This window comes from Emydura macquarii, unplaced genomic scaffold (assembly GCF_026122565.2).
Source record: "Emydura macquarii macquarii isolate MOO-44397 ecotype Brisbane River unplaced genomic scaffold, CSIRO-AGI_Emac_v2 contig_2676, whole genome shotgun sequence".
NCBI lineage: Eukaryota > Metazoa > Chordata > Testudines > Chelidae > Emydura > Emydura macquarii.
Window position 1 is genome coordinate 1324328 of NW_027132813.1, and position 12109 is coordinate 1336436.

General features: G+C 45.6%; 1 protein-coding gene across 1 annotated transcript in view; it reads left to right on the forward strand.

Moving 5' to 3' along the window:
- The window catches only part of CMTR1 (cap methyltransferase 1), a 45186-nt gene that overhangs the window by 18599 nt on the left and 14478 nt on the right, over positions 1–12109 (forward strand). Inside the window, exons 4-16 of the mRNA XM_067564754.1 lie at positions 439–597; positions 1733–1825; positions 2424–2495; positions 3199–3293; positions 3395–3467; positions 3688–3886; positions 5921–6039; positions 6293–6389; positions 7601–7733; positions 9015–9194; positions 9565–9621; positions 10508–10565; positions 11371–11439. Coding sequence (XP_067420855.1) covers positions 439–597; positions 1733–1825; positions 2424–2495; positions 3199–3293; positions 3395–3467; positions 3688–3886; positions 5921–6039; positions 6293–6389; positions 7601–7733; positions 9015–9194; positions 9565–9621; positions 10508–10565; positions 11371–11439 — 1404 coding nt within the window. The remainder of the gene's footprint in view (positions 1–438; positions 598–1732; positions 1826–2423; positions 2496–3198; positions 3294–3394; positions 3468–3687; positions 3887–5920; positions 6040–6292; positions 6390–7600; positions 7734–9014; positions 9195–9564; positions 9622–10507; positions 10566–11370; positions 11440–12109) is intronic.

Consider the following 12109-nt stretch of genomic DNA (forward strand, 5'->3'; position numbering starts at 1 on the left):
TCCAGGGTCTTACAGGTGCAGTTTTAACTAGCAGCTGTGGGCATCTGTTTGTTTGCAACCAAAAATTCATCCAAATGTGAAACTTTCTGTGCCAGCATCTCGTGGAGCTTGTACTTTCCACACTCTGTGGTGACAAATGGCTGCTGGCCTCCCCACTGTTTTTTTTCATCGAAACAGGTTGTTCTTGCAGAGCGGAAGCTTTTCTAATGATGATGTCTTTACAGATGTAATTCCCTAAATCTAGTTCCCATTTAATCAAGGGAATGAGCCGGAAGGAGAGTCCTGAAAGCTTCAAGTGAGATTCATTAAGCACACGCCATACTTTTTAATCACAGCAGTGCAACTTGGTATCGTTTATCCTGCTGGCCCCCAGCCAACAGGAGTACATACATTTGTGTCCAGATGCTTCCAATGTGCTCCATTTGTTTTGTCTTCCAGGCCAAGATGGGCTTCCGGGAAGGAGAAGGTCTGGGAAAATACAGCCAGGGAAGGAAGGAGATCGTTGAGGCCTCCAATCAGAAAGGAAGGAGAGGCTTGGGGCTGACCCTGAAAGGGTTCGATGGGGATCTGAACATTGACTGGCGGGACGAGCCAGAGGTAACTATTCCCCATGTCATGTCCCATTTCTGCTTTGTTATAGGCAGGGTTCACCATCCTGAGAGTTTCTTGCATCTTTTGATGCAGCAGGCTATAGTTAAGGATCAAATGCCTGATCAGATCAATCATTGTTTTGACCTACCGTGGCAGGTCCTCTGTAGAGTTTCTCACTGTGTTTGGGGTTATCAACTTGGATAAAAATTGGTATAAAGAGGCGGAGGGAGGGCAACGTTTTTTTTTTCTTTTGGTAAAATGTTATTCCCATATAGCTGATATTTGATATATTTTCCAGGGCTATTAATTAATACATTCCATATGCAGTGCAGAGGTACTATGTTCTTGCATCCTCTCAGGTCCTTCAGCATGGAGGAAATTTGGGAAGGACAGACAGGGTCATTACATGAAAATAAAGCTTTGCGCAGCATTCCAGCAGTGACAGATAAGGCGCTAATGTTACGAGATGTAAAATACCTGGTACATATTTAGTAAAAACCAACACTGAGTGCGAATGACGCAGTTATGATCTACATAAATTGTATGGGAACAAGGACTCTCTCCTATGTATGTACAGCACCCAGCACAATGAAGCATTAATCATGGCTGGGATTTCTGGGCACTACAGTAAACAAATAATAGCTCCAATTTCAAAGCAAGCAGGGTGCTGGCTGGGCCTTAGTAGCTCCTCTTCCTGGAGGATTGGAGTTATTTTAGTCTTACCCAAAAGCTTACATGATTTCCTTGAGATTATAAAATGTTGGCGAGAGCTAGGTCTGGTAAGAGGGCCTTTCAGAGTGGCATGGCAAAAGCGTATGTGTAAAGCACCGTTAGGAAGTAGCAGATTTTCAAATCCAATCTTCTCCCCTGCTGTCTCTGAAACGAACCTCTTTGGGGTGGTGTGTGTCAGTTGTTTTATTTCCTAGTATTGTCAGCGTTCTGGTCATACTAAAGTTCCTTTTTTGGTAAGTGAGTCACATTACGAAGAAAGTTGCTTATTTAGTCCTAAAACTCCTGGGACAAAGCCCACCTTGTAAAGATCCTGATGGGGTCAGGACTCTAGCCTGCTGCAGTTATTAGGTTGTTAGGATCCGTGAAAAAATGTGAGCCTCCTTTGAATCTTCCTATGTTACATTTGCAGCCCAGTGCCTATGAACAGGTGAACTGGTTCCCAGAATGCACTACTGAAATCCCGGATGCCCAGGAGATGAAGGAGTGGATGACCATGGGGAAGGTATAGCTGTGAAAAGCAAAGTTCCAGTACTTTGCACAGACTGGTGGTGCTCAACCTTTTATAACTGGCAAGCTGCTTTGTCACCGAACAGAGTTGCAGATAGCCAGAGATATGGAGATGAGGGTCAGATAAGTGCCTAGTCAGACCGGTCCCAGCCTTGATGGCGTTGTGGTGATCGCGTTGTCAACTTGAGTTGCCCGAATGTTATGTATTGCTGCCATTGATGCATACTTCACAAGATAGCATCAGGGTTTCACTACTCTCTTTGTTGCGCTCTGTGATTTTGTTTGATACAATATCCTTCTCTGCCCCCTCCCCTATCCCTTCTTCCTTGCTCCATGGAGGGGTGAGTAGAGATGCAGGCAGTTCAGGGCTGTCTGCTTCCCTCAGTTGGGTCAGAGCGCCACATTCAGCTCACATGGAGGGCAAATCAGTGTTGCTGGTTGACACTGCTTCCAGTCCCAGCCTTGTTCTCTCTCACTTGTAATGTTGCAGCTCACAGGCATAACGTAGCAGCCTTCTTCTGGAAAGTGCTCCGCTAAAATAAACGGCACAGAGTCAGCTAATTGGGGTGTATTTTCTCCTTACTCTGCCCTAGAGGAAGATGGTGATTGAAGATGAAACGGAATTCTGTCGAGAAGAGCTTCTACATAATGTCCTGCAGTGCAAGGTGAGCGCGCTCTGCTAGAAGCAATTTAAGGGCTGGAGAGGAGAGTATGTAAAAAGGCATTAATCAGAGGGAAGCTTAGGCAATTGGCAATGAAATAGGAAGCCTTTTACCACCAGTGCAGATTCAGCCTGGGTTGGTAACATTGGGAAATTGTTATTGTCTGGTTGTTTAGTGACCTTTGTGAAATGACAAGTGTGTACATCACAAAAACCACAGATGCAACTGACATAACGGGTCCTTCAGTGGCAGTCTCACTGGCTATGGAGATAAATGCCTTCTTCCTGTTCTGCTGGGCTCCTCCATTCCCCTTCCCAGTTTAGACCATCTTTGTCAGGGTTGGGGTGTGTGTGTGTGTGTGTGGTTGTGTGTGTGTGGTTGTGTGTGGGGGAAGAGCTTGTGCTGTGACTGCCTAATGGCTAAATAGGCATTCAGCTGTGTGGTTGTCAGTCCAGCACCATTCCCCATTACTAAGCAAGTAATGAATTGCAAGAATTGAGCGCAGTGTGGGATCAAGACTGAATGTAGATTGTGACTGAGGAATGACACCAGCTTCAAGAAATGTTCCTATGTTGGTGTCATCCAGTCTTGGCCGAGTCCAGAGATAATTGTGAGGAGGAAATCGCCATGGGGTTGGGAATCACCTGAGCTGGCTGTCCCTCCTGCCTGTGGCATGGCTAGCATAGTTTTGGTTCTGCATTTGCAGAGCGTGTTCGATGAACTGGACGGAGAGGAGATGCGCCGATCCCGGACAAAGTCCAACCCCTACGAGATGATCCGGGGAGTCTTCTTCCTGAACAGGTCTGCAGGGCCTCTGAGTTTGCAGTACCTTTCTCCTTTTGGGTGCAGCGGCCTGATGAGCCTGGGGCAAACTAACAAGTGCCCTTTTTGTGCGTTCACAGAGCAGCGATGAAGATGGCAAACATGGACTACGTCTTCGACCACATGTTCACAAACCCGAAGGACTCTCATGGGGTGAGGGTCTCTCTTGTCCTTTGAATCTGGGCTGCCTTCCCAGGGAAAAGGGACACTGGGAGGAAGATTCCTCAGGGCGCCACTAGGGACAAAGGCTGATTTAAAGAGCAAGAGACCCTAGCTTAGAGGTGCAGGAGGATAGCAGTGGGCTGCAGTAGTTTGCTTGCTTGATGGGAAGTTTTTATTGGTCTATTAGAATTTTCCCAATTTCCTCTTGCAGAAGCCCCTAATAAAGGAGTGGGGAGCAGAGCTGCTTTACTTTGCTGATGTATGTGCTGGCCCCGGTGGCTTCTCGGAGTACGTTCTCTGGAGGAAGAAGTGGCACGCAAAAGGGTTCGGCATGACCTTGAAAGGACCAAATGACTTTAAACTGGAGGATTTCTATTCTGCCTCCAGCGAGCTCTTTGAGCCTTATTATGGTATGTGTCACATGTTTGTGTGTATGGCATCGTTGCCTGCACTACAGAGGTTCAGCTTCATAGGAGGAGGAGGACTGAGAGTCCGTTAGTGTTATGGAGAAACTTATTCACAATAACCATCCTAGAGCCATCCTTATAGAAGAGGATTTGTCATATAATAGGGGGTTGAGGATTGCAAGTCTGCATGTCAAGTCCTATTTCTGCAGTTCAGGGTCCAACTTGTGTGTGTTATAATGATACTTTGGACTTTGCAGCACTTTCCTATTTGAGGTTCTCAAGGCTTTAAGGTAACGCAGAGGTTTTGCTCCCATTTTACAGATGGGGGAAACTGAGGCATAAAGAAATGAAATGGCTTGACCAAAAATCAGTTGGCAGAGCCAAGAATAGAAACCTAGCTCTGACTCCCAGTCCCCCAGCATTAATTACTAGACTGCTTCTTTACAGAACCTTTCCTGATGATTTAAGTTATTTTGTACTCCTAGTAACTGCAGGTAACTCTGATTCCATCTGCTGCATCTCTTAGTAGCAAGTGGAATGAGGGAATTGCCAGCAAACCTCACTACACATAATCTCAGGCTTTGTTAAGGAAACCTAAGCATGACTGAATTGCAAAAAGTGAAGTAACCCGTCTGCCTTTCCAACAAGAACCCCATACAACCAATCGCTGGTGCTCATTATTTACTTTTTGGCTGATTTTGAAAAGCCAAAGCCACTTTTGACATCTTCAGATTATGAACTTTGGTGGTTGTCTGGCACCTCTGGGTCATATCAGGAAGATGAAAGTTCTCATTGAGCAGCAAGGGGGATAGATAAACTTTGTGAAAAGGATCATCCTAGCATTTGGATCTTCATATCTCACTCTCGGTCAATGCTCTTATGGAGAGAGTTGATAGCTGTGAAAGTGAATTGCTCAATGATTTTGATGCATTTTCATGTTTCCCTTTTTTGTCTGGGCCTACTGTGCCCTAAAATTTAGTGAGAAACATACAAACTTGTCTCCTGGTGACGGGAAGAAAATGCCTTGATCCTGGCACCAAATGCAAAGAAGACTGGGAACAAATTCCAGTCCCATTCCTCTGAGTGGCAGAATAACTGATGAGGAATTTCATTACCAAAGAACTATTGTGCACCTTGAGCTCTGCTGTTTTCTCTTGATAATGTGCCTTTCTAGTCACTCTGTCATTCAGCTAATAGAAACAGTAGACATGGAAACTTTGCAGAGAATAGAAATCAAGAGTACATTACAGATACGACAGGATTGGGAATTAGTTGAATATCTAGAGTCTATTCCAGGACACAGCTTTTTAACATACCAACTATGGGAAAATATAGACCTGTCCTTTAAAAGAGCCAGATGAGAAATCTATAAAATGCTCCCTTTAAAAACAGTTCTCCCGTTGAACATCTCTTCCCCCTTTATAGTTCATTGCTAAGCACACTTGCACATCTGTAAGGCCAAACTACACTGAGCTTGGAAATAATTGTTAGTGCCTTTCCAGAGAACCCTGGTGATCAGGTTTTTAGTGAAAGCTTGCTAATGCAATTTCTCTGGCTGGCATAGACAAAGCCTTGCAAAGCTGTGCTTTATGTCAAGGGTCCATCCGCACTATGAAATTGACATTGTTAAAGCTCTGACGGGGACCAATTCTGACTTGTTCCTTCCTGGATGGAAGGGACAGTATTGTGCTGTAGCATAGTCAGGCCCTGTTCAGAGGAAGGAACAATCTGTGCTTCACCAAGGCTGAACCATAATTTTTTAAAACCAAGTAATGACATGATTTGGCTCAGTCTGGCTAATGCATGCAGAACCCAGTCAGGTCAAAGAAAACTGTGCTGACTTCTTTCTAGCAAAAAGCATGCTTGTGAGAGTTCTTCGGAATGGTGCTGATGCAGTTTCCAAGCTCTGTGTTACTCACTCACTAAATGCTGGTAATGTTTGATCATTGGAGTTCAGTGTGTTGCTCACTTGCATGTCCTGGTCTCTTGCAAGCACTCTGAAAACAAACTCATGGCGGCCTTTTCTTTTCCCTTTAGGAGAGGGTGGGATTGATGGAGATGGAGATATCACCCGTCCAGAGAACATCACTGCTTTCCGGAATTTTGTTTTGGACAACACGGATCGCAAGGGGGTGCACTTCTTAATGGCCGATGGGGTGTGTTCATTCCTCCTTTTCTCTGCAATGAGTGACCGTAGCCATCAGCCAGAGTACACTGGTGACGTGACATCTTTTCTCAGTTACTGCGTGAGATTTGGCAAGGCTTGCCATGAAATCAGCTGACAGCAGCAGTTTATCCCAGGGCATAGAAACTGTTGCGATTTACAAAATTTCGCTGTATACTTCTATAAGACTTCCCCTGTTAACCAAAAGATTTCCAAAGATGATCACCATTTGATGTGTGTTTCAGGGTTTCTCTGTGGAGGGTCAGGAGAACCTACAGGAAATTCTAAGCAAACAGCTGATGCTTTGCCAGTTCCTTACAGGACTCTCTATTATCCGGACAGGTATTTTTTCTCTTTGTCTCTCCCCTTCCTTTTCAGGGCTTGGGTAGTTTTGCAGATGATTCTGTAGAACATTTCAGGGAGTCACTCATGGGATAATGTTAGGTCCTGTTGACTCTAGTAGCTGTGTACCCCTAGACCCTGGTGATAAGATAGCAAAAAGCTCAGGGAAACATGCTGTGCAAGGGCTGTGTTCCCTTCAGCTGGTGAAGGGGCAAAATATCTTAAGTAATATCTCTGCTTTACTGTTGACTCTTACACATTACCAGCCAAAGCAGCCTCTTCCCAAGCAAACCAGCAGGCTGGTAAGAGCAGCCCAATGTTTGTGTAATTCTACCTTGTGGCCTTTCCCACTTGAAACCACCACCATGGCTTCAGAATGAGGAGATGCTTCCCTTTCTCTTACCTCTTCCTAAGTGACAGTTGCCATAGTTTATCCACTTTGTGACTCTTCCCGTATGCTGAGATCGGATAACGTTCCTTGCGCCCTTTCAGAGCAGACAGTCCTGCGCTGAGAAGCCGGAGTGGAAGGGGTTAGAAACATTCGCCAAGTGATTGCTTGTCTTGTCTACTGGGTTCACAAGTATTTGAAGTTGTAATCCAGCGGGCCTCTCAGTGTGATTTGACATAAGCATAGTGGCCTTCTTTGTATCTCCCCTCTGGGTCTTTCTCTTGGGGGAATGAGAACCTTGAAGCTGAGTGTGTCTGTCTTGCCCTGAGGACGTAAAGAGACTCACTTGAAGGCAGAGGGCATGGACATGCTGCTATTGAGATGAAATGTTTTTAAACTAGATTTTCATTGCAAATGCAGTTTTTTCCCCAGCCTGAGGCTCTTTGGCAGGGACCAGAGCTTCTCACTGTCAAAGGATTGCACACACTATGCTGCCATGCTGGCATTCTGGGCTGCTGGGTTGGCAGTGCTGTGGAAGAAGCAGGCAGAGTGCTTTGTTCTTAGGTGACATCCCCTCCATCTAGCTGGGAGCTGCCTCTCTCTTTCCTGGGTCTTTGGAAGGTGGGGAGTTAAAGGGGAGATGGTACGTGGTACCTAGTTGGTTCATCTTACTAGACTGATTTATGAAAGTGTTTTTCTGATGCAATTTAACTGTACAAAAGTGACCATGTGTGTGCGTGGTGGTGGGTGGTGATTGAGACACTTGGTATTTCTTCCCTCATGCAATCTGCTGGCTACAAGATACTTCCTCTCTCTGCTACAGGAGGACACTTTATTTGCAAAACCTTCGACCTGTTCACACCATTCAGTGTGGGGCTTATATATTTGCTGTACTGTTGCTTCGAGCGCGTGAGTCTCTTTAAACCTGTGACGAGCCGTCCTGCGAACTCAGAGAGGTGAGATTCTGGAGGAAGAAGAATTAAACTAGCCCTTTCCCCTGAATACTGCAATAGCTGCATTTGTATAACTGCAGGTTTTGTGTAAACGCCATGACTTGTCTCCTCTGGGAGCCAGCTAGTGTCCCTCTCAAAGGGGGAAATACTTTAAATGCTTAGAAAATGACAGTGTTTGACACGTCTAAGAGGCTGTTTACCAATTTACCATGGTGTGTTTCTGGCCATGCTGTATGCTTCCAGTGTGTGAACAGTGGAGTTCAGTGTAAAATCTGTTCTATTTTGCATGATGCAGTCTAAGGACCCAGTTAAACTAGCAGTAAGTTCCGTCCATTACGGTGGTGCGTTTTCATCTCTATGGATCCTGTCATGCTGTGCAAATTGTACTTGTGACACTGCTAAAACGCAGCCATCTCTGGGGAGGAGGGCAGCAGCAACATAACACACAGCATGCCCCACAACGAGGTTAGGAAGAGAAACTTTCCAAAGCCACAACTCTTACAAGACATGCCAAGGGAACATTAATGTTAACACACATCTATTTTTAAGTAACACCTGTGTGCTTTCACACCATTTGCCCATTGTTAGTTTAAGTGCCTTCTCCTCCACAACTTCTGTCATCTTAGAACATCCTCCCTTTATCTCTGCACTTCATCTGAAACCCAGAACTCATCTGGAAACCTATATCTGTTGTCCTCCTTAATCTCTTCTGCATTAAGCAGCCTATGAGCTGGAGAAAATATGAAATCCATGCCAGAGTCCTCATTAGAAGCCAGGTATCCAGAGACCTGGTCCCATGCGCTAACCTTCTAAAGGAGCATGCTGCTTTTGATGTCCTTCAGCTGCAGTGTGTGCTGCGAAATAAAGTGAGACATACACTTTAGCCTGTACCAGGAAGTTTTATCTTCCAGTGCCAGTCAGTTCTGCTGCCGTACCAGGGCCATGGTAGAGTTGTGAGCTAGAATGGGCTAGTTACATCTGCACTCAGAACAGGATTAAAACTGACTTTCTTTTTTAGCATTAGCTCTGATAGCTTATTGCTTTAAAGAGAGCTGAGCCTGTGAAATTAGGGGATTTTTGGTGAAGGATTGAGATCACCAACTCCTGCAGAGATTAGGAAAAGGAAAAACTACCATGAGCAGTGCAAGGGTACCCTGGGGCAAAGAAGTTCCTGGCATTGGGGAAGCCAGAGGAGAGGGCTACTGAGATTGTGGGGGGGATGAAAGGAAAGTTGCATGTGTGGGAGGAGGTCATTCCAAGTGGAGTCTCTGGCTTGCTTTGCAGGTACGTGGTGTGTAGAGGGCTCAAGTCAGGCATTGATGACGTGCGGGAATATCTCTTCATGGTGAACATCAAACTCAATCAGCTGCGCAATTCTGACATGGATGTAAATCTTGTTGTCCCTCTGGAAGTGATCAAGGGTGACCATGAGTTCTACGACTACATGGTCCAATCAAATGAAAGGTGAGTGCAAAAGCAATGAGAGGGGAAAGCCAGTTCCAGCAAGTCAGTCACCTACAACTGTGACTTGCAGCTGTTTGAGATAATGGGTGCCCTTTCTCTTAAAGCTGCCAAACTGCTCAGTTACAAGAGTAACTCTTGGAGAGGCCCCAAGCAGCAGACTGGCCCAACAAGGGGAGAGACACTGCAGTGTTGGGAACGTGAAGGGCGTGCTGCCCAGTGACCCTGCATTTGTCATGGTGGCATTCTGGGTCGTGAGAGTCCAGCTTTCGAGCAGTCACACTTGCGCCTTGCTCATCCTGCTTTGTGCAGCAGAACAATTTGCGTGGTTGATAACTCGCTCCCTGACTGAAACTTACGCTCTCTTTTTCAGCCACTGTAAAGTTCAGATCAAAGCATTAGCCAAAATTCACTCCTTTGTTCAAGACACGTGAGTATCTACCTCAAGAAGGAGTGGGGCTTTGGGTGAGGACTGAATTTACTGACTGCAATTCCGAACAGTGCTTTGTTCAATGGCCTGCTTGATTTACCCATTTTTTTAATGTCTTCCTGACCCCAGCTGGTGCTTGGCTTGGCCCTGAAGCAGGAGGCTTAGTAGCCCTTACAGTTACTAGGCTAGCTAGTGTCACTGCATGTGCTGTTCTCTGCTCTCTGAAACACAGGGATAGTTAAAGGAGACTGAAGGGCTACATACCTTTCAGTTCCCATAAATGGGCCTTTTCCTGAGAAGGGACATGAATAGAAGAGTGGCACGTAGAGTGAAAAACGTGGCATATAGCTGTTTGCTACACGGGTAGCTGCACTTACTGCTCAAGTGTCATCCAGAGACAGCATGGTGCAAAGCATAGAGCACAGGGCTGGGCACCAGGGACCTCCTGAGAACAAATCCTGCTTTTGTGTAGCTTTCAACTAATCATTGCACCGCTCTGTGCTGCTGTTTCTCTGTAAACTGGAGACACTACTCCCCTCTTAGGGCACTTGTGGGAAAGAATAAGCTTGAGTTAGTGCAGCACTGTGAAAAGCTAAGGTCCTAACAGTGCTGTAGCATGTTTCATAGAAGCCTCCTCCGCAGCCTCCGTCGATCAGCTTTTTGTTGGGAGGCAGGGAGAGGCAGCTGATGTCTGGTTCAGATTATGAAGTGGGTGGATGATTGCGGAAAGGGCTTCTGTTAAATACTGCAGCCCTCTGCCGCTAAGAAGTGACGCGTTTCGTTCCCAAAGTAGCTATTCCAAGGCAGCTGACAGGGCTGGGTATGTTAGGGCTGCAAGACCAAAGAGGCTTTCACTGTGTTAACAATCTGCTGGCTTTTTCTCTAGGTCCCTGTGTGAGCCACGGCAGGCTGACATCCGAAAGGAATGCCTCCGGCTGTGGGGAGTGAGTAATGCTACTGGCAAGGCAGTTGTGGATTCCATTCTTATTTGTGGCACTGTGGGGAGTGGGAAGGGCTCTGGCACTCCAGCCAATAGCATTAACACCTTTCCTATAGGGTGGAACTGTATTAGTATCAGAGATCCTGTTTCCTGGGCACATTTGGGGTTGTGCAGGTCAGGAAACATCAGCTACACAGATGCTTGATGTGTATTGCCTGTGGAGCAGGTCATTGGTTACTCGAAAGGGCAGAGTTATACTGTAGCTGAGAATATTCCATAACGCAGTGAATAAGCTATGTGGCCAGTAGGTCACAAGCAAAAAAACACTTCAAAAAGTTATTAATTTGCAGCCTGTCTTCCCTATGAGCTTTGGGTTGTGGGGGATCTTGTGGCAAAGTGTTCCACAGGCTAATCATGAGTGTTGGGTGAAATGGTATAGTTTCATCTGGAGCTGCTATTGCCATTATTATTTGTTTATTTGGATAGCATCCAAAAATCTGCCAGGCACTTTCCAAAAACATACAGAAATAATTTAGGTCCTGAAAAAGCTTACAACCTAAATCATTTATTGAAATCTCCTACCATATCCTATGAAACACACTGGGGCTGTGTCAAGCCACATGTTTTGCCTACCCCCCTCTGCTTAGCTGAGCAAGGGGAGCCCGGCATCAGCAATATGAATGGAAAGAACCATAGGGTCAGAGGTTGGAGTGTCCTTAGTGGCAGTGGGAATCTTAGCTGTGTGGCCTTGGGAACATGACTGTGCAGAAAGGAGTAAGACCTGCAATCGATCCTTTGTCTTGTTCCAGATTCCAGATCAGGCCCGAGTTGCTCCATCCTCTTCTGATCCCAGGTCCAAGTTCTTTGAGCTCATCCAGGTGAGATCTTAAACTAAAGTTTGTTCTGAATGTGTGGGTGAAATGCTTATTGTTACTCACAGAGCCAGAGGAGTCAGAGATGGAAAAGACCAAGAGTTTGCACTCAGATGCTATGGTGATGGATGCCTATTTAAAAAACAAGGTAGCCAAGTGTGATCGGGTGCCTGGGATGGACCACACTGAGAATGCCACACGCGGGGCAGATGGCAAGAAATAGGGCAGACAGTCCCCCAAAACTGGTAGTTTACTCTATAATTAGATTAACCAAACCAGTAACAAAGAACTTCTGTAGTACTACACTGGTTAACAGGAAGCCAAACACAGTCCCTTTTTGGCATTCCAGCCCTTGGCTCCCATCCAAACAAATTGGTCTAATATAGTGAGAGGTTACTGAAAACCCATTTCACCTTATGTGAGGTTCTAGTAATCCCAAAGGATCAGACACTTACACCCAGATCAATTTATATTTCAGATCTTACCCAGATATCACACTGTCAGCCAATCCTTAGTAAACTAACTAAAGAGTTTATTAAGAAAAGAAAAGAAGAGAGTTATTGAATGGTTAAAGAATCATATATTACATACAAGTGATTTTCAGTGTTCATAGATCAGGATCATAGTAGTGATGGAATAGTCTGCTAACTTGTAAAAAGTCTTTTTGGAATCACCC